General features: G+C 60.7%; 1 protein-coding gene across 1 annotated transcript in view; it reads left to right on the top strand.

Annotated features, from left to right (window-relative positions):
* Positions 1-26,131, top strand: part of MINDY4 (MINDY lysine 48 deubiquitinase 4) — a 92,012-nt gene that overhangs the window by 61,813 nt on the left and 4,068 nt on the right. Inside the window, exons 14-17 of the mRNA XM_081102150.1 lie at positions 11,348-11,411; positions 14,163-14,324; positions 19,984-20,164; positions 20,693-20,765. Of these exons, the coding sequence (XP_080958276.1) occupies positions 11,348-11,411; positions 14,163-14,324; positions 19,984-20,164; positions 20,693-20,765 (480 nt within the window). The remainder of the gene's footprint in view (positions 1-11,347; positions 11,412-14,162; positions 14,325-19,983; positions 20,165-20,692; positions 20,766-26,131) is intronic.

A 26,131-nucleotide genomic window follows, 5' to 3' on the forward strand; every position in this document is an offset into this window, starting at 1 on the left:
CCTGCAGGCTGCAAGGCTCGGGTCTAGCCAGCACTGAGATGGCGGGGTGGGCGTGCGGGGGCCTGGCAGGCAGCGGGGGCAGAAGGCTGGATCCCGACTCCAGGCATCCTCATCCCCTGCAGCCCCCGAGCTGGAGCCTCCATCAAGATTACTCCTAGGAGCTCTCTGGACTTCTCATCCATGTCCCTCGCTGGGCCTATGTCACCAGGGAGAGTTCAGCTTAATGGCACATTACTATCTTGTGGAGTACAATCGATGCCACACTCAGTTCCAAGCAGAGAGAAGGCCCTGAGGCGTGGAGACCTGGGGGAATGCATTTGCACTTTGGGGTGCTTGGTGTGGGGAAGATTTGGGAATAACCCTAAGCAGCTCGGCCCGGGATGTGGGGCGGCTGAAAGCGTCGTCGTGCGGTGCCCAGGCTGGGGAGGCCCAGGAAGAAGGAGACACTGGCTCCTGAGGTCGGGCCTGGGCCGGTCCACGCTCCATGAGGCCTCAGTGCTGTTGGGAGGAGGACGGGAGGGCGCTGAGGCCTGGCGCCGCCGGCCACCTGCTGCTGCTGACCTTATTAACATGTGCGCTCAGCGTTTTCGAATGGCATTTTCTCCTAATCCTGCCATGATGATAGGGTTCATTCCTGGCCCGGCTCACGTGCATGGAGACCATGAGCTGCGCCGCCTCCTCCCCAGGCCTGGTCTGCTGATCTGGGGCTGACAGGGTGGGGGGAGGGGTCTCCAGCTGTGGTGAGAACCCAGACCTCACTGACAGGAAGCTGAGCTTTCAGAAGGGCCAGGCCTGGTGACGTCTCGCAGTGGGAGCCTCCCAGCCTCGGCTTCCCCACCTGTGCAGCAGCCTGTTTCGCTCGGGGTCTAGGCCCTGGCTCCAGCCTGGGAGCTGGCACCCTGTTTACATGCCTCCTGCAGGGAACGGCTGTTGTGTCTCAGGCTGCAGAGGCTCCAGGCCCACCATCCAGGCTGCTGTTCACATTGTCCAGAGCTGGGCCACCGGGGCTGCTTTTGCCCCCTCCTGCCCTTCACCTACGCCGGGCAGGCCGTCACCTGTGGGCGTTGGGCACGCATGTGGGGAAGGTGCCTCACTGGGCCTGCAGAAGCTCATGCTGATGGGCCTGAAGTTACAGCCCTACCAAACACTTTCCTCGTCACTACAGGCACCCCTCCCCCCCCCCCCACACACACACAGGCACACACACAGCAGACATGCACACATATGCACACAGACGGACACACACACAGGCAGACACACGTGTGACCCAGCTGCAGTCCCCTCCAGTTCCCAGGGCAGGAGAGAGAGCATGTTACTGACAGTCCCCTCCCTTCACAGCCCCTGAGGACCTTCCTGGGCCTGGAGGCTGATGGTTTTGAGGTCTCCCCGGGCAGCTTAGGCCAGCCTGGCCCCGCTTGCCAGCAGGACTGGCGCAGAGACCTGCTTTAGTGTTGGACTCAGCAGGAGCCAATCGGGCTTGTCTGACTCCCACGGCCTCCCCTTCCCCTTTCCTAAGAAGACAGCACAGCAGACACGCTCTGGGCACCGGGAGCCATGGCACCCACATCGTGATGTTTCTCCCTCCGCTCTAACACCCGCACGTGAAGCTTGTCATTCTCACAGCACCCTGCTGGCGGCACTGTTGTGACGACTGACCCTCCCTGCCTTTCAGGTGAAGAAGTGAGGTGTGGGAGGCCAGTGGCTCGCCCAGTCACACAGCTCGACCAGGCAGCCTGACCCCACACCCCACACAGGGCTCTTTGGTTTGCTGTTTAAGGATCTGAACTTGGGAATAAAACAGACTTGGTGTCAGGTCTGACTGTATAACCCTCTGAACCTGAGTTTGTCTGTAAAAGGGGGTGGTAATTCCTGCTTCCCAAGATTTAATGGAGAAGTAAGTGTGTGCTTGGCACGGGCTGGGTAGCAAGCCTGGATGACGGCTGCTGCCATCTGACCCTGTCTCCGCTGTGCCCAGATGCCCGGTGTCCCATCTTGTCCTTTCTTGCCCTCGGCCTTCTTGGTGCCTCGTGGAGGAGACGCGGCCACAGGGATGCCCTGCAATGGGTGATGGGTGCGCCTGCGGCTGCAGCCGCCCTTGGCAGGCACTTGCTAGTGGCGCGGGGCTCCCTGGGCGCTGTGTGCTGTTCCTCAGATGGAGCGGGAGAAGGCGGCGGGAGGACCCGTCCCTGCCCTGGAGTGCGCCCCCCAGAGGTGCTGGAGAGGACACCAACTCTCTCCTATGTGTTTAAGTTTAAGAAGCCTTTTAGTTCTAGTCAGTTTTAGTCAAGGGCACGTACCTCAGTTGCAGGCTTGATCGCCAGCCTGCCAGGGCACATGCGGAAGGCAACCAGCCCATGCATCTCTCACACTGATGCTTCTCCCTCTGTCTCCCCCCCTCCACTCCCCTCTCTCTAAAAATCAATGGAAAAGTGTCCTCGAGTGAGGATTAACAACAAACAAAAGGTGACTTTTAGGTAGGCTGCCTGAGAACATCAGGTGGGGCACGGGCGGGCCTTCTCCAGTCCAGACCCAGGCTCCCTCCACCCCCGGGCAGTCCCAGGATGACCCTTCATGACCCCCCATCCCCCCGGGGCTGCCAGAGATGGGGCTTCCTGCAGGGGAAAGAAGGACTGGCAGGGCGGGCAGGAGCAGCCCGAGCAGCACACACTGCCCAGATCCTGTGAGGATCATGCTGCAGTTACTTAAAATAGCACCGAGCATTCCTGGCATTTCTGCGGGGTCTTCTGAAGAAGCTGTTCTCGCCTTCGCCTCTGGGGAGGGAGCTCCTGGAATGGCCCACGCCCCTCGTGGCCATCACGTGGCGTGCCCCATGGAGCCTCCTCGGCCCCGGAGCCTCTGGTTTCCGGGCTCGGGAGGGATGCCAGGCCTGGCTCGGGGTTGGCTGTGATCCGCTTGGCAGTGGTGACGGTCCCGGGACAGTGGAAACCCACCTCGTCCTGCCCGCCTGGGGGTTGGCCTTTCTCTGTAGACATGTGGGCACCCAGGGAGAACGTCCCCAGCCCAGGCACCACTTGCCGGACGGAGCTGAGGGCTTATCCAGGGCAGCCCGGTGGGTGGCAAGTCACACAGAAGGAGGTGTCCCCCTCACTGGCTGCGCTGTAGCTGTGGGGCCTGGGCCCCCATCTTCGCTCTGTTGCCCACGAGCCGTGTGGCTGACCTACCTGCGCCTTAGCTCTGTCATCTCTAACCGGAGGGGTCTGGACTAATGCTTCTTAGTCTCTTTCTGTAGTGAAGAGAAATAGGTTTTTTCTAAGGAAACCGTATCCCGAAGCTGAAGCTCACTGCATATAGCAGATGAGGCAAAGCAGCTCCGAGGCAGCAGAGGGGTGGGGAGGAGACCCTGCCCCCCCCCCCAACCTCCCTCCGGTGCCTCTTTGAGACCCCGTGTGGAGAGGCTCCCACAATGGAAGCCTTTGAACACGGCTGGGCCAGATGGTCGCCAAGGGCTTCCCACTCTGGGTTCAGATTCAGCTGTGCCAGCGCCTTCCAGGCCCTTCCAGGGGCATCTGTGACTGTTGGGCAGTGGATGACATCCTCTGGGAGCCCAGGGAGAGCCGAGTGGCTCAGGCCCCACGCTGCTCATCCAGGGAGAGGCGGAGTGTGGGGCCCGAACCCTCCCAGACCTGTACAGTCACAGTGTGTGTGTGTGTACGTGTGTGTGTACGTGTACGAGAGGTGGTGAGGTGAGGCTGCCGGGCTGGGTGTGAGGCCATACGTATTGGTGGGTGTGTTTGAGATCGTGGGAAAGTGACTTGATCGTGTGTGTATGTATGTGTGTGAGTGTATGTGTGTGTCCATGTGAGTGTTGTGTACGTGTCTCTCTCACATTGATGTTTCTCCCTCTGTCTCTACCCTTCCTCTCCACTCTCTCTAAATATCAATGTGTGTGGGTATGTGTGTGTGAATGTATGTGAGTGTATGTGTGTGAGTGTATGTGTGTGAGACTGAGGTGTGGCCACCTCTCCCTCCTAGCAAGGCTCTCAGACCCATGCCTGAGGCTCGGGCAGGCCTCACACCACAGCCGGCACCTCCTGCCTGCTGGCTGTCCCCAACCCAGGCGTGCAGCCTGCCCTTCCCCTCCTCAGAGGCTGCAGAGCAGGAGCAAAGCTGGCCTTGGACCATTGTTCATTCCGGACCACGGTGAAGGCTTGTGAAGGTTTTATTTTTTCCACTTGATTTCAAGCCCTCTATTTTCTTTCCTCAGATCTGAGTTGCTTACAGAACATCTCAACAGGCTCTCATGCTCCCCTAGCTCCCCTGCCTTCCAAACCGCACGTCCTCGAACTTTCCAGCACGCTCTCCCACGCCCCAAGGGTGCCCAGGGCCCTGGGTCAGGGCCGCTCCCAGCCAGGCCTGCACAGTGCGGGTGCTCAGTGCCCCAGGAGTCAGAGGTGACGTGGCCTGGCAAGGGGGCTGGGGGGGGGGGGGCTTGGGCGGTGCCCGCCGGGTGGCACAGGCCTGGGGGTGGGGGGAACAGCTTATGAAGAGAACCTTTTCATGAAGTGGACCCTTGGCATTTGTTACAGTGGCAACTCGGCTGCCCAAGGCCGTCCTGAAAGTCCCAAATAGAGGGTGGTTTGTCATGTGCTGAAGCAGCTTCTGGACACATAGCCGGCAGGGAGGGCGAGGCCGCGTGTGCACCATGGCGGCACTGATTCTGTCCAAGAGGAAACACAACAGCAGCAGCACAGTTTGCTTCTTTGTGCAAATAGCCCTGACATGAAAGCCAACCCTGAGTGTTGGTGGTGCAAAGGCAAGCGACAGAGACTCAGTTCTTCGTGTCAGCAGCACAGGGTGCTATTGACGGGCTCGGATCAAAGGCTTCGGGCTTTCGGGAGGTTGGACCCAGGAACCCAGACCGCGTCTTTGGGACCTGATGTCCCTCCTTCTGTCCCTTGAGTCTTCCTTCCTGCCTCAGCGGTGTTCTCAGGGGCCCCTCCTATGTGGTGGGGGCCCCTTTTCTCCAGTCCTCTCTGCCTTCTGGACCTGTGCCCCATGCCTGACGCCTCACCTCGGCCAGGCCTGGGTCCCACCCATCATGGCATGTGGACATGGCGGGGAAACTCAAAGGGCTCCACGCTGGCTGGGGAAGAGATGGCTGGCGGGTCGGGAATGGGGAGTTTGGGCGGCACCAGCAGAGCAGAGGGAGTGGGGGCTGGGCCAGGCGGGGCCCTGGAGGAGGCCCGCACAGGCTCCCGGGGTGGCAGTGGTTGCAACGTCAGGCTGTGAGCAGGGGCTATTCTTGCTCAGGATCCCAGGGTCTTGGTGGCCCATGTGTCTGCTGATGGGAGAGGACGGATAGGGTGTGTGTCCGCTTTCTCCTCCACTCTCTCACACCCACTAACTTCCAGCCGGAATAACAAGGCCTTCGCCTGGGTCCCCACCTGGAACACGAGAGATGGCTAGGGGCCCTCCTACCACCCTGCCAAGGTCTTCGACTCTAGCTAGGGAACTTCCTCAATGAATTCCCAGTGTTATTCAGATGAGGGTGGAGGCCATGATCCCTTTCAGCAAATGTGTCTCAAGAACTGTGTGGGTGGGAGATAGACCCAAACGGTGCTGTTGGAAAGAGCAGGCGCCTGAGACCCCACTTTCCTCGGCTGCCCCTCCTCCCTCCTGGGGCCCTTTCTGGGAGCCCCCGGCTCCTGAGCAGTGACGAGAGCTCCATTCTGTGTGTCTCTGGCTGGCTCCCTCTGGGGTCCCTGTGAGGCCTCCTTGACTGGTGGAGGGCACAAGCTGTGCCACCCCACAGCTTGTGGGGCTTGTGGCCACCTCACTGGCCTAGCACCATTACCCCACTTCACAGATGTGGGGACCAAGGCTCAGAGGAGTTAGGAGCAGGCTGGCGGACCATCACTCAAGTCTCCTGGCTCCCGGTCTCATCCCCGTGCCTGCATGTCCCTCCCTGGGCTCGGGGAGGGGTGGCAGGTGCTGCTCGGCTGTGTCTGCCCCTGAGAAGGAGAAACGGGAAACAGGAATCTCATTAGGCCCATTGGGCTCGATGCTTGTCCCCATGCTTCCCTCTCCATTTAATTGCAGCCCACACGGTCTGGGCCCAAGTAAGGCTGGTCCCAGGCTGCCAGGACGGTGATGCACAGCCAGTGAGCGCAGGTGGCATGGCTGACGCCTAGGTCTCCCACAGGCCCCAAGACCAAAGGCTGAGTGGGGGACCCACCGCCCTTGGCAACGAAGGGCGACCAAGCCTGGGACACACCAGGGTTAGTGGCAGAGCTGAGGGAGTCCCCCAGTACTCAGTGCATCCAACACACTTACCCACTCATCCAAGGGCCATACCTCCTTGTTCCATGAGGGTTTGGGTGGCCAGATAGAGAGGACAGGCCTGGGGAGGAGCGGGAGGTGAGAGCCCTTTGGGAGACTTCTGGCCCAGACCAGACTCTGCTGCGCAAGTGCGAAACTTCCTTCGCCTGCCTCTGTGCACCTCCCGGCTTCTGGAGGCTGTTCCACCATGGCCTTCCCTGCAGCTTCTCCAGGATGGGTGGGACAGGCGCACAGGAGTGAGAGCCTGTCTGTGCACCCAGGAGCCAGGTGAGACATGGTAACCCTGCCCTGAGTCCTGCTCCCGGAGGGGAAGGCAGAGGGAAGAGCAGCTGGGGGTTGTTCCTCGGAAGGGGACGTGACCAAGAGATGGGGCACGTGTGCTGGGGCGAGGGAGGCGTCTCCTTATGGGGGAGTGACGTTTCGCAGGGCCCTGAGGGGCGTGGGGAAGGTTTTGACTGCAGTGGGCCAAGGAGGCGGAGACCAGTGGTGGGTTTGCAGGGAACAATTGCACACGGCCTGGCTGGGGAGGGAGGTGCCGGCAGGTGGAGCACAGGCGGGCGGGGAGGAGGGAGGCCGCTCGGGAAGGGCTTAGGCATCTCTGCTTTCTCTTCCCTCCTCCACACACGTTTCCCTGCCTCTCAGGGCCTCCCAGCTCCTTCCTCCCTCAGACCCTTCCTCCCAGCTCCTGTGGACGTGCCGCCGTCTGCCAGGCCTTATCTGTGGCGCGGACCTTATTGCACAGCACTCTATATATTTCATATATGTTTTTCCATCAGGGAGGGAAAGCTCTTCGCTGAAGGTTCCCGGTGCAGGTGGCAGAGGGGCCTGACACCCAGGCGCTCTGACTCATCACCCACTTCCTCAGCCTTTCTGGGAAAACAGTCGTATCCGTATCCGCTCTACCTGATCCTTCTCCGACGCTCAGGGCTCCACTGTGGCCGCGGAGGCTTCTGTTTACGCTGGGGCTTGGCCGTGATATGAAAGGTTGAGGTTGTAGGACTCGTGACCTCTCATTGTTTTTTGGTTGTTGTTATTATTGCTGTTATTGTAGGAAAAAGGAAGTGATAGTTACCATATGCCAAATGCTTTATACAGTTCATCTCCCTCAGTTCTCACAGCAACCTGTACTAGAAGGAGGCACCATTGTACCCACATTGCAAGTGGGGAAACTGAGGCTTGGAGAGGGGACACCTGGTGAGCAGCTGGATTTGAATCCAGGGCTCCCTGACTCCCAAGCCCAGGCTCTCATAGCGGTTCCACAGCTGCTGTGGGCACTGTTGATGTCCTCAAAAGCCGCAGAAGTGCCGCCAAGCGAAGGGGTGCTGTCTCCGGAGGTTGTTGCAGGGGTGGGGAGTGCAATGGGCAGTGCAGTCTCTAGGGGAGGGTCTGTTGGGAGGACAGGTAGGAGCTGGCCCTGAGGGATGTGGGGGTGCCTCCGGGGCCTGGCGCCCCAGAGCTCAGGTGGAGGGGAGGTAGTGGTTGGGTCCTCCTGGTTAATTACCGCCTATTTTCGGGATGGCATTGTAAATATCAGAGTCATGGACCAGGCACACTCGCTCACATCCCAGGAGGTCCCCGGAGACCCCTGCTCCAGTCCTCCGGCTACAAATGAGGACACAGCTGAGAGAGGCGGGGACTTGCCTGAGTCCACTCAGCTAGTCCAAGGCTGACTGGCCACTGCCCACTGCGTGGACTTTGCTTTTTGGTGAATGGCTATGTCTGTATGTTGCAGCCACGTCTCTAGGCCACTTGGACAGTCATTGTTCAAATGAATTGCTCAGATTCATTCCTTCCTTCATTCCTTCATTCATTTGTTCCTTCATTCAAACGTTCAGGCGCACGTGGGTCGGCTTTAGGGTGAGGGTTTCAGGGCTCCTGGCCGGCCTGACTGTCCCGTGTTTCAGGCCACGGTAGACACTGTGAGGTTGGCACCGGGGGCACAGTCCTGGCCCACTGGCTCTGTGTGACAGCAAGACCCCAAGCCCTTCTCCTTTCTGGGTCTCTGTTTTCCCACCAGTAACACAGTTGGTGGTCCTTGCCCCCCGCCCCCCGCCCCCCCCGGCTTTAGGGGGGACAGAGTCCTGGAAAGGAAGGGTGAGACCGCAGATTCAGGGCTCAGGCGACCTGAGCCGCTCCGTGGCGGGGCCCCTGCCCTGAGACCTGGGCCGGAGGGTGAGCTGAGAGGCAGCCGAGCACTGGGCCTGGCTCCCGGGCTGGATCCGGCTGGCCTCCATCACAGGCCTGTTTTGTTCTTTCTCTGGGCAATGCTTTCCGTCTGTGAGTGTTCGCCCTGAGGGCTGTGCAGCCCCCACACCCTTGGTTCTGCTTCGTGGTCAGCCGTGTCGGTGGGACCTGCTATGGGAGAAGCAGTCCTTGCTGGTACCTGGGCAGAGCTCCTGTTCCCCTCCTCGGTCAGTGGGTGAACTGGACATCCCTGAGGCCGGGCCATCACCAGACCGGGCCCTGTGCTGGCCCTTTGCTCCAGAATGCTGCGGAGGGTGAGGGCAGGGTAGCCGGGCCACGCCCCTCCTTGTAAGTTTCCGTACCTGGGCGAGTCCACTCGGGCTCCCCTCGCTCTGCTCCTGGAACCCCTGGCTCCTGTCACCAGCCTGGTGTCCATGCAGAATTCTCCTGGGGCCCAGCGTCGTCCAGCCCCCTGATGGACAGCCTTCCCATTAGGGTGGAATAGCCGTCAGTCCCAGGAAGGGCCTGTCCCAGCTTGTTGCTCAGAAACCCAGGAAGCGTAGGAAGCTCAGAGCTCAGGCAACCGCTCCAGTGATTCAGCCCCTGCTCCCAGGACCATGGAGACCTCGGGGTTCACCAGAGGGGCCGCAGGGCTGCAAGAGGGAGGAAGCCGGCCAAGCCTCCGCCAGCCGCTGGCCAGGGCATCTGTGCCTGGTGTTTTCTGCGTGGAGCTCCTGCACGTAGATTTCATGTGAAGAAAGGGCTCTGAGTCTGAGATGCGGCTGTGGTCTTTGTATTCGTTCACAGGTTGCCATAACAAAGCTCCATGGACTGGCGGCTTACACAGCTGAAGTTCATTGTCTCAGCTCTGGACGCTGCAGGTCCGAGACCAAGGCGTGGGCAGAGCTGGTTTCCTCTAAGGACGGCCACCTTCTCCCGTGTCCTCGCGTGGTCTTTCCTCAGTGCACGCATCCCTGGTGTCCCTCTGTCTGTCCTGTCAGACTGGATTAGGGCCCGGCCTCACGGGCTTGCTTAACTTAATCACCCCTTTAAAGTTCTGCTCCAAATACAGTCACATGCTAAGGTCCTGGGGGCTAGGGTCTCAAGCTATGAATCCTGGGGACACCACTCGTCATGTGCAAGCCCCTCAAAAGGGGAGCCCGACGAGGAGAGGTTGGGCCACACAGCAGGCTGGGGCCAGAGCTGAGGCCCGTGTGGCCCTGCCGAGGGAGCCGCCTTCTCTCAAGGACTCCTTACACTCAGCCCTCCAGGGAATTCCCCTGGAGGGAGGTCTGGGCAGCTACATTTGCCAAAGTTGTAAATCTCTTAAGCCATAAGCTGCTCCTTGGCGTCCTCCGAATGCCCTAATGTGAACTACAGATGTTCCTGCCTTTTAAGATCTGAGCCCACTTCTGAACTTCCCATCGTGTTTGCACCTAAGGATGCAATTACCGCTTCCTCCCATTGTCCTTTCGGCCTGTCCCTCCGTGCTCGGCTGACGCAGGCTCTCAGTCCCGCTGGGTGAACACGAGGCTGGGAGGCTGCAGAGATCGGCTGCTTCTGAGCGCGGCTGGTGGCGCGGGGCCAGCGATGCTTATCACTCCACTCGGCTCCTCCGAGGTTACCTTCTTCTCTTCAGAAGGTGCCTGTGTACATCACGGAGAACGTTCCCATCCGTTCTCCGGCCCGAGCTCATGCCAGCGAGTGCGGCCCTCGGCTACCGTCCCCCCAGCCGGCTCCTTCCCAGGCCCTCCGGCGTCGCTGGTGGGCCAGCCTCCAGGGCCTGCCCAAGGCCTCTGGCCTCCGTGGTTCTCAGCCGGGACTCATAGTTCGAGCCCAGCCGTCTCCCATGTGGGCCACAGGCTGCCCATTTGGCCACGGTTATTAAGAACCAGAGAGCGCGTCTCCTGCTGAGGTCACGGAGCTCGGGTTTCCAGCTCCCCCGGGAAGGGTCAGGGCCCAGGGTCCAGGGTGTGGGTTTTATGTTTGTGGACTGATCTTAGATTTAAAGCACAAAATTGAGACCAGGTTTCTCTTCTCTTCCACTAAAAGGAAAAACAAACAGGAGTGCTGAGCCTTCCTGCCTCTGGGCCTCCTCTACGCGCTCCGTGGCTGGGGGTGAAGGAGGCAGGCCTGGCCGGGCGAGGCTGGGCGGGCAGCAGAGGGGGCCAGGACCCCAGCCGCACATCACCTCCCTGGTGTCGCCCCTCCGACGCCTATAAAACAGAAATTCTCACCTCCCCGGGGCTAGGGGCTGGGGCTGGCACTGCTGTCCTCCGAGTGTGTTTGATGGGTGGTGGCTCCTTCTCTGTTCACCTGTCCACGGCTTTCCTCAGCCACAAGGCCCCGTCTCCCAGGGGGGCTGGGTGGGTGGAGGAGCCAAGCCCCTTTTGGTTTGAGGCGGTCGTTCTCCGAGCCTCGGCTCTCCTCAGGGTTTAGGAGCAGGTGTGTGCTGGGCCCAGGACACGGTCTGTGCCCAGCGGTGGCAGCTACGACTTCAGACCATTCCCCCCACTTAACAGCCTCACAGACGGAGGCCCAGAGATGGCAGAGGATGCCCCGGGGCCCACCGTAGTGACAGCTGGGATGTGAACGCAGGGTGTTGGACTGCAAGCCCAGGTTCTTCCTGCTGCGTTGGCAGGGGACCTGGCGAGGCCAGAGTGGAGCTGTTGCTTAGAGTTTGGGGACTCGAGGACACCTGGGCTCCAGTCCCAAGGGAGGTACGGAGCAGAGAGCCACAGCCCAGACCCCTGAATTCTGGGCCTCAGCCTGGAGCCCGAGGGAGCCCCGCCATCAGCGAGGCTTGCCCAACGGCCCGAGTCAGGCAGAGACATGCTAACACCACCTTTCCTGTGTCTTCCAGCGTCCGCCAGGACTTCGACGTCCCCACCAACCACCTGATTGGCGCGCACAACTACTGCACACAGGTCGGTGGGCATGGGAGGGGCCGGGGCACTGCTGCTTCTCCCTCCCTCTTCTTCCTCAGTCCTGCCAGCCCTCTGCCAGCAGCTGCCACGTGCCTGCCTCCGCCAGCAGGAGCTGGTGGCATGGACGGGGCCCCGCAGCGTGGGAGAGCATGCACTGTCTTTACAACAACCTCTCTCTGCATGTTCACAGCGGGCCCTTCAGGGGCCTCACTGGGGGAGGGGACAGTTAGCACAGCTGCTTGTCTAGCTCCTCCCAGTCCTGGTAGCACCAAGGAAAGGATCTGGTCAAGAGCCATGTGCCACCTCTGGCCTGCCTGTGCCTTTCTCTGAGGCAAGGCCTCGCAGAGTGGCCACCGGGCCAGTTACGTCCGGCCCACACGGGCACAGGCAGGCTGGCAGAGCTCTCAGTCCGACAGCCCAGCTTTCAGTCCACTAGTGACCCAGCTGTCTTGGGTTCTGGTTCACTGGGCCAGCCCCGAAAACATCCCTGGGCACCACGCAGGGGCAGATCGGGGCCTGCGGTTTTTCCAGGGCACCCGAGGGACTGGGGTGGCTGCTGCCCGCTTCCCAGAGGAAGGCCTCATGCTTTTCTGGCCACCTGGGTGGTCCAGCTCCCTCTCTGGGTGCTTGTCTTCCCTGTGGGAGCTTCCCCCTCGGCAGGCAGAGAGCACTCCAGCCCAGTGGTGGGCAGTTAAGTGGGAGCAGAGGGGGCCAGACCCCAGTGTGGTCTGGGCTCTGAACCGTGTTGTCTGTTTCACTTGTGGCATGAGCTGGTGATGTTCACCCCCCAAGACTCAGGGTCCTCGTTGGTGGGATGAGCTGGTGATGTTCACCCCCCAAGACTCAGGGTCCTCGTTGGTGGGATGAGCTGGTGATGTTCACCCCCTGAGACTCAGGGTTCTTGTTGGTGGGATGAGCTGGGAGATGTTCACCCCCTGAGACTCAGGGTTCTTGTTGGTGGGATGAGCTGGTGATGTTCACCCCCGAAGACTCAGGGTCCTCTTTGGGGGAACGAGGTGTTTGTGCTGGACCAGTGCGCTTTAAAGTTGGAAGCACACCTGAACCCTCCAGGGTCACGTTGAGGAGCAGGCTCAGCTTCAGGGGCCTGGGCTGGGGCTCTGCAGGGAGGCGATGCTGCTGGTCCGCGGACCACACTGAGTACCGGGGGACTGCGGACCACTGTGCTTTGCCGCTGTGGGATCGTGGGTCCAGGGGCAGGAGCAGCCTGTGGCCCCTTCGCCCCCCGTTTCAAGGAGGGTTCCTGCGAGGAAGGCCTGAGACTCACCCCAGGTGGGGAGCAGGAGCCTTTCCCCTTAAAACCAGATGGGAAAAGTGGAACCTGCCTGGTAAAGGCAGGCCTTCCTAGCAGCCGCTTCCATTTCCTCAAATCCCTCTCGTTTCCTCTGCGAGGACACGGCGAGGCCCGATGCCTCCCTCGGCGGCCATCAGCGGCCTCCTTTACTGGCACTGGAGCAGGGGTCTCGGTGCCGACAGAGGGTTCGTTACGGCGCGGCCGCTCTCACCCTTCAGGGGAAAACGCTGTGAACTCTGCCCTCCAGAGGAAGGGCTGCGAGGCCGCTCCCATGCAACACACCGGCGCCAGCCCTGGCAGGCAGTGGGCTGGATGGAGGGTCCTGCCCGCCAGGCACTGGGTCTGGACTCGCTGACTCATTGGTCAGCAGGCACTTAGCAGTTGCCTTCCTCTTGAACGTTTGGCTGGCCAGGTGGTACCTGAGGGTAGCAAGTAAGTGGAGAGGGAAGGGACCCTGGACAGGGAGACAGACATGTGGGTGGAGTCCAGCTCTGTCGCTGATTGGCTGTGTGGCTTGGGCAAATCCTTTCCCATCTGTGAGCCTCAGTTTCCCCATTCCTAGCAGGATGTTGGACCCCTAGGTGTTCTGCATAAGGAAGGGCCCTTCCAGTCACCCCGAGGCACCGTCCCCTGGTTCTGGGGTCAGCAGGCTTATAAGCCTGTCGGGTGTGGGTACCAGTCATGCAGCCACTGAACCCAGATCCCATGCAGCCAACAAGGGCAGAGACAGGGCCGGGCCCACCTGCTGCCGCTGTCCTCGGCTCTCCTCCCTCTTGCAGAGCCCACCGTCCTGGTGAGACCCCAGTGAGGCCTGGGACTGAGTTACTGGTAGGGCCCCGTCTGCTTCCTGGTGTTGCTAACGTGCCCAGTTATGTAAATGCAATGAGCGCCTGTTATGTAAGATGTTATCATTGAGGGAAGTTGGGTGAAGGGTACACAGGAATTCTCTGTACTATTCTTATAACTGCTTTTGAATCTAAAATTATTTCAAAATAAAAGAGGTTATTTTAAAAATTACCCTCATTCAAGACCCACCCAAATGTCACTTCTCCACAAGTCGCCCTGAGCATCATGTGGTCCGGTGCCTGCCTGGCCCTGGCACACAGTCCCCAGCCCCGTCACATGCTGTGTCGTGCAGGCACACACCTGGAACCCCAGGGTGGACCCAAGCCCAAGGTCAGGAGCCATTCTTCCCTCCAGCAGCCCCCCGCCCCGGCCTTGTGCACGGCTGGTGCTTGATAAATGCCCTCGGATTAGAGGCTGCTGAGGCCTCGAGCGGCTTCCATGGGAAGAGTTCGGCAGCTTTCCCCGGGGCTTGTGGGATCCCTGAGCTCAAGCCCTGACTCCCGCCTCTCTCCCTCCTTGCTTTCCTTCCTTCTCCACCCTTTGCCTTGTTGCCAATCTCCCTTTGACCAGCCGTCCCCCTCTCTCATCAACAGGAACTTGTCAATCTGCTCCTGACCGGGAAAGCTGTGTCTAATGTTTTCAACGACGTGCTGGAGCTGGACTCCGGGAACGGGAACATCATGCTCCTCAAAGGCATCGCTGCCCGCAGCGACGTGGGCTTCCTGTCCCTCTTTGAGCACTACAGCGCGTGCCAGGTACCAGGAGCCCCGCTCCCTGCAGCAGCGGGGAGGGTGGGAGAACTGTGGGAACTGGGGTGCTGTCGCCCTCACAGAGGGTTTGGGAAGAAGTGCGGCTTTGTCCCCTCGGGTGCTGGGCACTAGGTTCACACCCAGAGGCAGGCGGTCCGTGTTCTGAGAAAGGTTGTGGGAAAGGGGTCGCTAGGGGTGTGTAGGGTGATTGTGGGTCAGAGTGGCTGCCACTGTCGTGTGTGTGTGTGTGTGTGTGTGTGTGTGTGTGTGTATGTGTGAAGGACAGGGGACCTGAGGTTACAGGCCTGTGTTAGTGTCCTGGGGCTACTGCAACCCAGCACCGTGAACTGGTAGCTTAAAACAGCAGAAATGCCTTGACTCACAATTCTGGAGTCACAGCCAAAGTCCAAAGTCAAGTTGTGGCCAAGGCCCTGCTCCCTCTGAAACCCACAGGGAGAGTCCTTCCCCGTCTCTTCTGGCTCTTGGTGCTTCCAGCTGCCTGGGTGCTCCTTGGCTGAGTGCTGCCTCCGCCCGTCTCTGCCCGCCGCCACGTGGCTGGCTTCTCCCCGTGCCTCCTCCTGTAAGGGTGTCAGTCACGCGGGGTTGCAGGCCCCTCCACGCACCTCACCTCCATGCCATATCCGCAACAACCCTACTTCCACACAAGGGCGCATGCTGATGTCCTGGGGCTAGCACTTCAACAGGTCTTCTTGGGAGACACAGGTGTGCTGCCCACTGCTATGGGCCACGTGGTGTGGCCCATCCCTGGGTCTCTCTGGGGACCCCCACCCCATGGTCAGGAGCAGACCTGGGGGTCCACAGACCTGCACAGAAGAGACTGGTAGTGGCTATTCCCTGAATGCGCCGGTATCTGACGGAGCCCAGGAATGTGGCCACGTGGCCTGTGAGAAACACCAGGGCTCCAAGCATCATACCCTGGGTGGGCTCTGGAGCGTGCAGCTCGAATTCCACGGCTGAGAGGGGGGCCTTGGCCGCGCTTACGGAATCTCGGGCTTACTTTCCGTGAGCCCTGGTTTCAGTCTTGTGTTGAGGGCGTTGGTCAAAAGTAAAACATTTCGCTTTGGTCTGCTGAGGGGAATTGATGAGGACGTCAGGGAGGCCCCCCTTGGAATAAGATGCTGATTGAAGGAATCCAGGCCCTTGGAGCTGCCTTACGACCCAGCCATTCCGCTTCTGGGAATGTGTCCAAAGAAACCCCAGGCCCGATTTGAAAGGAAATATGCACCCCTATGTTCATTGCAGCATCATTTACAATAACCAAGGTTTGGAAGCAGCCCCCGTGCCCATCAGGAGATGGGTGGGTGGAAAATCTGTGGTACATTTATGCAATGGAATACTACTCAGCCATAAAAAGGAAGCAGATCTTACCTTTAGCGACAGCATGGATGGACCTGGAGAGCATTATGCTCAGTGAAATAAGCCAGTCAGAGAAAGAGAAATAGCATACGATTTCACTTACATGTGGAATCTAATGAGCAAAATAAACTAACAAACAAAATAGAAACAGACTCATAGGTACAGAGAACAGACTGACAGCTGTCAGAGGGGAGGGGGTTGTGGAGCTGGGTGAAAAAGGTGAAGAAATTAAGCAAAAACACAAAGAAAAAACCCAACTTATAGACACAGGAAAATAGGGTAAAGGGGAGCATAAATGGTGATGGAAGGGGACTTTACCTGGGGTGTTGAATACACAATACAAATCTAGATGATGTATTATAGAATTGTACACCAGAAACGTATATCATTTTATTAACAAACTAGAGCCCGGTGCACGAATTCGTGCATGGGTGGGGTCCGGCTGGCCTGCCCCGATGGGGGCCAATCGGGGCCTGGTGAGGGCGGGGAGGGGACACGGGAGGTTAGCTGGCCGGGCCCATCCCCGATCGGGGTGGGGGGCCTGATTGGGGTTGGGGGCTAACTTGGGGGAGGGGCCACAGGAGATTATGGGGGGCTGATTGGGGCCCGAATTGGGCCCGTTGGCAGCCACAGTGCCCGTCATAGTGACCAGTCTTTCTGGTCATTCTGGTAGTTCTCCTGTTATGGTCGCTGGGCTTTTATATATATAGATGTCACCCCAAATAAACTCAGTAGAAAAGGGGGTGGAATGCAGGCCCTTCAAAGATCCGAATCCTTGAATTCACATAGATTTCGTCGGCTATCGTGTGCTTGGCCGAAGGCTGGGAGTTCTGTTCCCTACAGCAGGTAATGTCTGCTCTCTGCCTTGGGACTGGGGGTCCTCCATCAGCTCTGTGACTCCACGACCTGGTCTTGCTCATCTGACTTCCACCTCACTGCCCCCACCCCAGAGCCAGCAGTGAGGGCGGACTGCAATGCAGGCTGCAGGTGGAAGGCCAGCTCCTCATGGTGGCCGGGGTGATGGGGCATTGACTGTCCAGGGAAGGACAGCATGGGACTGGGTTTTTAACTTCCGTGCTAACCCCATCCCTGAAGGGGGGCTCACTGCTGCCTTCATGGAGGCACCGGAGCCAAGACTGAGCTGGGCAGGGCGGTTATCTGCAAGCTCCAGCCTCCTCCACTTCCCCCAGCTCCCAGTTCCTCAAACCAGGAGCATGTCCTTCCCACCAGGAGGTCATGTTGCTCCTACCCTACATTGTCCTCAACTCTGTCCACCTTCACCCCAATCTGTGTCCCCAGCATCGCTGCCCTGGACACCTGTGACAGCTCCGCTGGTCTCAGCTTCTGTTCTCACCCTCCTCTAATCCTGTCTCTTCAGTGAGATCCATTAAAGAGGGGCTCAGACCACACCATTCCTTGCTTAGCACCCCCCAGTGGTTGTCAGTCCTCTGAGACTGTCAGGGGCTGAATTGTGCCCCCCGCCCATTCCTGTGCTGAAGTCTTAGCCTCCAATGCCTTAGAATGTCCTACATGAGGAAACAAGGCCATTAGAGAGGTCACTGAGTTAAAACGAGGCCGCAGGGCGGGCTCTAATCCAATCCGACTGGTGTCCTCATCTCAGAAGAGGAGGTGGGGACACAGACACAGACGGAAGAGCACATGGAGATGCAGGGGGATCCTGCCACCCGCAGCCAGGGGAGAGGCCTCAGGAGGAACCAGCCTGCAGGACCGGGAAGTAGATGCTGTTGCTGAGCGCTGGTCTGCGGAGCGTGCAGGCCCAGAGCTTCCAGCCTAGAGGCCCTGTAGGCCCTGTCCCTTCCCCCGCTTCACGCTCTGGCCTCCTCACTCTAAATGGGGGTCTCCCATCATAGAACCTTAATTCTTTCCTTCCGGGTGAAGCACCACCTCCCGTTGCTGTGGAGATGGAGCTCTCCCGATACTGGAGCGCTCAGAGGTTCTCTTGCGTCACCGCAGTCGGTGGTGGTCAGGCCTGGACCGCGGCCTGCGTTCTGAGGGATACGACCGATGGCGGCGAATCTGATGGCGCTCAGGCTCCGTGAAATGCATGGGAGTGCATCCTAGGCTGTCTGATTGCAGTCTGTCCCCCCGCTTCTCTGCTGAGCGCCATAGAACAGGGCTGTTCTTATTCCCTTTGCTGCCATCTCCCCGTTGCCTTGCATGGTGCCTGGGACCAGAGTCCAGGCCACGCTGGACGGTGTCCTCCTCGGAAGTGACAGGCTGGCCCCCCAGCAGTCAAATGTTGGTCCTTTTCCATTAGGGCGTCTGAGCTGTAGTCCACAGGTGGGTTTGGGGCATTCACACCCCCCCCCCACATGAAAGACCCTCATTGAAAAGCAGTTCTCAGTCGTGCACGGGTACCCGCCGGGAGAAAGCCTCGGCTTGTGCTGGAGGAAACGCGTCCACGTCCCCTCCTCGCCCCAGGCCTTTGGTCAGCTGCCCCCAAACCCCAAGGAGGTGAATTTCATCTTTGGGAAATGTCACCCACTTGGAAGAGGCTCCTGAAGGGGAACCTCATTTATAAACGCCCTGGGCAACCTTTCTGCCCTTAATCCTCTGATCGCTGTGTACATGGCCGGCTGCCCTCTGGTCTCTCCGCTGGAAAACTCAGGGCGGCTAGCGGTGCAGACGCGGCTCCCATTCCTGCCAGAAGAGCCCTGGTCCCCAGTCTCGGCTCCCAGTTCGAGGGGACGCCCTCACCAGAAAAGCCTCTTTTGAGCTGGAACAGAAGCCAAGTCTTCAGTGGGGTTTGGGCACGTCCAGCCACGTCCTTTAAGACACCTAATTCCCCCACATCCCACCCAGGAGTGGGCTCTGCAGTCACGTAATGTCACATGGGACTGCAGTGAGGGCCCACTGGCCAGGGGGGCGGGGGAGGGGGAGGCAGGGCGCTTGGACAAAGAGAACATGAACACATTGTAAAGGCCCCTCCCACCCTGGGGAGGAAGCAGCGTTCATGAGTGAGTCCTTCACCAGGGACCTGGTCCAGGGCCTTCCGAGCACAGCCCTCTGCTCAAGGCCTCCCCTGCCCCCAGAGCCCATCCCAGGCGGGCTCCCAGGGGCCCGAGGAAGGCTGCTGACCACTCATCTGTGACGGCCCCAGAGAAAGTATGCCCTTCTCCCCACTGGAAAAATAATTCCCATTCTTTCCTTAATCCACAGGCTGCTCTGTAAATACCTGAGCAAGCAAACATCTCCTGGGGCCGGTGGGGATTTAGGCCAGACTCAGCCCGCCCAGCCTGTGGCACGTACAAGCTGAATAAGCCAGGGCCTGGGTGGGGAGAGGGCATCCACGGAGCCACAGGTGACAGAGAGAGCGGAGAGGGCTGGCTGGGGGCGCAGAGCCAGCCGGGCGTCCGACTCCCCTGGGCAGGCAGGACAGCAGTGGGGCTGAGGGCCTGGGGCATGGATTCGCTTCCCAAACACCCTCCACCATGAAGTCCTCTCCGGGACTCTCCCAGGAGGAAGTCCCAGCTCCCAGCCCCCTGCCTGCTCCCCCAGAGGCCGTCCCTCCCCTCTCCCCGGGGCTCCCAGTCCCATCTGCCTTCAAGGTGAAGTCCAACCGAGTTCCTGACCCACCTCACTTACAAGGACCTTCGTTCATCAAACATTTGCTTATGCTGAGTATACCCTCTGCTCTTGGCGCTAAGGGCACAGCCCAGTGTGCAGCGGTGGGCAGACATGTTATCGAGAGGAGTGAGGCCTGTGCTAGAGGAGTGCCTCATCCCCAGGCGGGAGCTGGAGGCGGTGATCCGTGCTCCCTGGTTGGGTGGTTTGGGGGGTGCAGGACCCTGAAGGGAGGGAGAGGTGTACAGCCCCCTAGGCCGCGGGCTGTGGGTGCTCAGGCAGGGGCTTGGCTGCGGGAGTAGTTTGAGGACTGGTGAGAGGTTCCCTGGGCTGTGGGGTGGGCGGGGTGTGGAAGACCAGTTTCGGAGGCCCTTTGCTGGCGGGACAGGCTGGGTGTGAAGGAGCTTTGGGAAGCCGGCCGGCAGCACCGCACCGCGTGCCGGCTGGAGGTGGTGGGGAAGTGCAGACAGGCCTGGACAGACATGACTGAGGCTGAGGCCCTGCGAGCAGCGGGCTGAGCAGCAGGGGCGGCTCCGGGAGAGGCTGTGTCTGAGCGGCACAAGGGGACCCGGCACCACACACCGATTGTGACCCCCCAGCCGGGCTCTCTGCGGCCAGCGCCCTGGGGTTGGACAGAAGGGGCTCTGGCCCCTTTCCCGAGGCAGCACGTCGCATCAGGCCTCCCCGTCCTCCCCCCGTCCAGGTGGGCTGCTTCCTGAAGACCCCGCGGTTCCCCATCTGGGTGGTGTGCAGCGAGAGCCACTTCAGCGTGCTCTTCAGCCTGCAGGCCGAGCTCCTGCGGGATTGGAGGGCCGAGCGGCTCTTCGACCTGTTCTACTACGACGGCCTGGCCAACCAGCAGGAGCAGATCCGGCTGACCGTCGGTGCGTGCCTCCCACCCGTCCGTGCATCCTTGGGGAGCCGCCAGGCCAGCCTGGGACATGGGCCCTGGCGCCCGCACAGGGAGGTCGGAGAGCATGCAGACTCCAGTGTCAGGATGAGGGGTCAGTGCTAGGTGTCCTGCAGGAGGGAGCCAGAGCTGGGCTGAATGTCTGGGAGGTTGAGGGCAGGTATTGGAGGGCCTGGACCACCATCCAACAGTTTGGGTTTTATTCTCCAGGCAATAGGGAGCCCGGGGAGGTTCTGGAGCGACGGGATCACATGTGTTTTTAAAGAGAATTATTCTAGTAGTTGCAGTGGGGGCGGGAGGGTGGGGCGGAGACTGAAGGCAGGAGGCCAGCGAGGAGGGTGCCGTGCTGTCCAGGTGAGAAGCGATGGGCAGGAGTGAGGGTGGTCCAGGAGGGAGAGGGGAGGGCAGGTGCCAGAGCCGGGTCCCTGAAGTTGGGTTGTCAGTGCCGATCTCAGGGTGAGCTGGGCCCTGGGCTGAGCCTGTGCCTCTCCTGCCTCCGCAGACACCACCCAGCTTGTCCCTGAGGACAGAGACGATGACCTCGTCCCGCCCCTCGAGCTCTGCATCAGGACCAAGTGAGTCAGGCCCACCCCTGGCTGCGGAACCTCACCCGTGGCCAGGAGTGGGGTGGTTGGGGTGGTTGGGGTGGTTGGGCCTGCAGAAAGGACGCCCCAACTCAGCGGGTGCGGTGAGGGCAACCCCGCAGACGGGAAAGACACAGCCCTGGGGCCTGTTCCTATGAAGTACTTTGTGTTTTGTGATCGTGGCCCAAGTGGAAAGGGTGTGATTGGGGGGCCGATGTGTCCTCAGTAGCTTCTGAAGATGTCCCTGCGGCGGGGCTCGGGTGAGGGGTGCCTCTTGAGACCCTCCTCGCTCAAGGCAGCAGCCACGTGATGTGGTGAGTGTTGTTAGGTCCAAAGGGGGAAGGGCAGGTGAGGTTCCCGGGGCGGTGGGGGTCGGGGGTCTTTTGCAGGACAGGACGGAGGTCGGGACTGGCCCACCCAGCCAGTCTTGGGGCAGCAGCAACCTCTGCATCTGGCAGGAGGAGCCTTGGGCATTCTGCTGGGGCCAATGGGCCAGCAAGTAGGGGTACCCCTAGCCTCAGAGGCGAGTGGGGGTCCTTGGCTCCTCTAAGCCAGCCCCTAGGTCAGCCATGGGCAAACTACGGCCCGCGGGCTGGATCCGGCCCGTTCGGCTGTTCTATCCGGACCGCGGAGCCAAAAGAGCAGAGGGTTCTCTTGCTCTCCCCTCCGCTCCTTCACCAGCAGCAGTGTTAACATGTATTAGTTCACACAAACACTCCATCCATGCTTTTGTTCCGGCCCTCCGGTCCAGTTTAAGAACTCATTGTGGCCCTCGAGTCAAAAAGTTTGCCCACCCCTGGTCTAGGTACTTAAGGGTCAGGAGAGGCGATTGCCCAGACTCAGGGGGAGTGGGGCTCACTTTACTCCTGAGTTCTCAAGCAGGCCCGGGCTGGCAGCACTCCGGGGGGGGGGGGGGGGGGCGGGCGGGGGCGGGTGGCCTTGGAGCTAGGGGTTCCAGGCGGGCAGGCCCTGTACGGAGCCTCTGGGTAGTGAGTTGGAGGCTCTGGGTGCAGTGGAGGGGCAGGCAGGCCGGGGAGGGAGGAGACCTGGGTTCCGGGGCCATCTCTGGGAGCAGTATAACTTGCAGGCGTGATGAGTGTGGGTTCTGGAGCCAGGCTGCCCGCTGTGGATTCTGGCCTTGCCCCTCCTGGCTGTGAGCCCTGGCCTTCACCTCTGTGCCTCACTTTGTCATCTGTGAAATGGGGATAACGGCAGAGCCTGGCTCACAGGGTTCCGCAGGGTGGCTGGTTACCAAGAGCTCTGTGAGCGGCTCTCATTACTATTGCCTCCGCCCGCCACTCATGAGTCCCTGTGACCTCAGGCGGGACCTTGTTTCCCTGCTTGTGAAGTGACCAGGGTTGGGGGGAGGGACACACTGGTTGGGGCTATGGCTGTGGTCAGCAAACGCATTAGTCAACAGAGCCAAATATCAACAGTACAACGATTGAAATTTCTTTCGAGAGCCAAATTTTTTAAACTTAAACTATATAGGTAGGTACATTGTTATTAACTTAATTAGGGTCCTCCTAAGGCTTAGGAAGAGCCACACTCAAGGGGCCAAAGAGCATGTGGCTCGCGAGCCGCAGTTTGCTGACCACGGGGCCATGGCTCTGAGATCCAGGGGCACCGGCGCTCTCGGGCAAGCAGGCCCCTGAATGGAGCAGCAGAGAAAGAAGACGCCACGTATCCAGGGAGGGGACATGGGAGATGTCGTCCATCTGCTCACCTGCCTGCCCACCCGCCCACCTCCCCACTGGGCCAGGGACGGAGCATTCCTGTGGGCTCCTGTGCCAGCCTTCCTTTCGTCGGGTGGGTTAAAGGCATGTGGAGGTCGCCTTCCTTTTGTGTTGAAAGGGCCGCTCATGCAGAGCGATGAGAGAAGGTGAGCAGCAGGGAAGGAGGCGGCGTGGCCGTGGCACCTCCGCGGGCAGGGTGGGAGGCCACAGGCCATTCTTCCTGCGGATGGGCTGGCCAAGCCGGGCTTGGGACCACACCCTGGGCACAGGCTCCGCCCTGAGACCCTGGGGCCCTCGCTGAAAGGCATTTGTCTCTGCGCCCCTCCCAGGGCGGCCCACCACCCCGGGCCTCTCCAACGCCCATCGGAGCGCCCCTCTTTCCCCAGGAGAACTGCTGCTGCCCCCCGCGCCGAGCACCTCCCGCGCCTGGGCTGGACTTCCTGGGCACAGCCCTTGTTGGCAAGTGCTTGCAAATGACTGGCCTGGAGCCCCTCTTCCTCTTCTGGCAGCTGCCCCTTCTCACAGGACCTTCCCTGCCCGCCCCCCCCCCCCCCCCCCCGCCCCATGGCCATTGCCACAAGATGAAACAGTGAGACGATGGCGTGTGTGATGATGTGGGAAGCGGCATGCCTCAGGGAGCGAGTCCTCGGCCTGGGCACTGGCCCACGGTACCCGCACCTGTCCCTGCTCATTGTCCCAGGAGGGGCTGGGCAAGGCTGAGCCCTGGCATCCCCTCCAACAGTGCTGCCCAGTCCTCGTCACAGACGGGAACTCGAATTTGTGCGGCACTCGGTTAGGGACAACGGCTGGGGACTGGCTGGCGCAGACCCCGGCGGCCGAGGGGCCGATGCTCCAATGCACATGTCGGCTGTGGCTAGCCCACTGGGGAGATGTGCCCTAGAGCCCGGTCCTCGGGTGTTAGCGGCAGCCCTACAGGGTGTGGTGACCCACAGGTCACGGTCTCACCCCAGGCTTCTGGCTGAGAGGGCTGTGGGGTGCTGCTGGTGCCGCTGCCCCGGCCCACGCTTTGAGGCCCACACTTCCGGTGCCTGGAAAGGACAGTGCCCCGTCCCTGGCTGCCTGGTGAGGTCAGATGCCAGGCGAGCTGCTGGCCCTCCTGCGTCTGACCGTCCCACCTGCTGCAGCACCCAGGGCCAGGGACTGTCTCCATGGTCCCTACCCGCCCTGCCCTCCAGGGGGGAGTGCGCCACCCTCTGCTAGCAGTTCCCTGAGACCAGCTGTCTGCCGGCTCCACTTCCCCAGCACTTGCCCCCCTTCCCCCACCCGTTCCCCTGCCCGTGGGGTCCACCTGGGTGGTTAACTCCGAGAAACTTTTCCCAGCGTTGTTCCCGGAAAAGTGGAGTGGGCGGAGTGGGACCTGGGCTCCCCCTCTGTCCCCATCAGATAACACACCCGTAATGGGAAACAGCCCGGCCTCCAGAATCCTGCTCCGGGGGTTGGATTACAAAGGCTTTGCGTTTTGTTTTCATCCCAAGTTTCTCAAGCAGCTCAAAGAGAGAAACCTGGGAAAGTGGCCTTTCAGGTCAGTGAGGACCCGCTGGACGAGGGCCTGCCTTTGAGGGATAAGTCCTGCTCTCATAGGAAGTCGCTGCCTTGGGGGAAGAGGGTAGGTGTGGTGCCACGGCCCGGGCTCAGGCCATCTCTAAGGCCCGTCCGACCCCAAGCACCTGCCGAGGTGAGTCAGTGCTCGCGAGGCATGAACCTGAGGGGAGGCGGTTCCCCTCCCAACCCTTCAGCCCCAAGGAACCCTGGGCTGGACTCCGTGGAAGGAACTGCTGCATGCGACTTGGTTCCTGCTCTCGGGGTTCACAGTCAAGTGGAAGTCAAGTTCAGAATCCACTGTTCTGGCCCAGGGAGAGAGGCACCGTCTGCCCTCAAGCCCAGCTCTGTGGCCCGGGACCTCTGATGCTCGCCCTGCCCCAGCACGGAGCACACCACCCCCCTGGCCAGCTGTCCTCTTGCTTGGATCCACAGGAGGCCCTTGCTCACCAGCAGGCAGCCCTTCCTTTTACAGACGGGCTCTCCAGGGTCGGGTCTGTGCCCCAGGCCAACCGCTACTCACAGGCAGCCTGGGGCCTGGAGCTGAGGCTCGAGCTGTCCTCACCCAGAGGAAGGTCACTGGGCAGGCTGTGTGACTTCCTGCCACCTGGCTTTGTTGCCATGGCAATGCTGCACAAGACTTCGGTCTTTGCCTTTGGAGAAGAGCATCCTAAGCTGAACGGTCCCGGGTCCTAGGCCAGCTCTACTGTCCGGTGTGACGCACGTCTCCGCCTCAGAGTCTCCTGTTACCTTCGCTCACTTGTGTCAGGAATGGGGAGCCTGTCCCCCGCCCCTCCTCCCGCTGTTCTCTCACCATCTCAGCAAAAACAGGCGCATTTATGGTCATTTCCCAACACAGTGACTGCTCAACCTTCCAGCCTGGCTAGAGGGGAGAAGACGACACAGTTGTCACCAGTCCAGAGAAAAGAGGAAAGAGCTCATAGCCTGGCCTGGGGCTAGGCCACAGATGTTCCTGTTTGGAGGCTCAGACAAGAAATTGAAAATGTAATTCCAGCTGGAATGTTGCCTTCCAGGGCCTGGCACCCAGTGCCCAGCTCCCCGCTGCCCTCCACCCACCCGAGGGCCACCCGCGGGAGCAGGGTTCCCTGGGCTCCCACTGCAGCCCTCACACACCTGCCCCGGTTTCCTGGCACCTGGTTGGGCTCACAGAACACTGGGCTCCATGATGCGGGGGGAGGGGGGGCGCAGCGCAGGGTCTGGCCTCGCTGTCCTGCTCCGCGCTGTCACGTGTCTGACCTCCGGGAGCTTCGGTTCTGCTCTGCACCCAGCGTTCCCACCTGTTGCTTGGGAATGACCACTACCTCTGTGACAGACATGCGTGAGGGGAGTGGGGGATCGGGAGGAGGCAGAGGAGAGGGGCGGGAGAGTAGCGTGGGCCACAGCAGGCTTGTGACAGCCGGGGGCAGAGGGAAAGGACAGGGCGGAGGAAGTGAACAAGATTCAGGTTTCCCACTGGCTCTGGCCCCCGGGGGAGCGGCTGGATGGAGGGGTGCTCACTGAGCAGCACCCTGGGTGCCCGTGCTCAGGCACCGAGCGGGAGGTCGGGGTGGGGGGGGGGGCGGTGGATAGCTCTGCCTTCTGGCGACTCACAGGCTGTCGGGGAGGGAGACTCCTGAAGGATGGGGCGGAGGCCCAGACAGGTGAGACCCTCCCCACCCCCCGGGCTCCTTCCAGAGCCGCTGGGGCCCCTTCCAGAACCGCTGGGGCCCAGGGAGGAAGCCTGCACAAAGGGTACTCCCCTGGGGAACCCAAGTGAGTGAGAGGAGCTCAGGGTGTCCTCCTACCAGTCGGCTCGGAGGCTGTGACACAGGCTCTATCTCTCCCCCAAATCGGGGTTATCAGCGTTGAAATTGTTTGGCGCAGTCACTGCCGTTCTGTTGACCATGGCCGTTCTGGCAGCCCTGGGGGAAGGGCCACATCTGTGGCTGTGAGGGGACGTCTGTGACGCTGGGCCTACCTGGGCCCCGGGGACCGTGGCAGCTTCACTGAGCTCACCCCTATGCCAGCGCTGGGTCCTCAGCCCAGGTGGTTTTGCACCCC

This window comes from Myotis nattereri (assembly GCF_964212035.1).
Source record: "Myotis nattereri genome assembly, chromosome: 11".
In the NCBI taxonomy this organism is placed as follows: domain Eukaryota; kingdom Metazoa; phylum Chordata; class Mammalia; order Chiroptera; family Vespertilionidae; genus Myotis; species Myotis nattereri.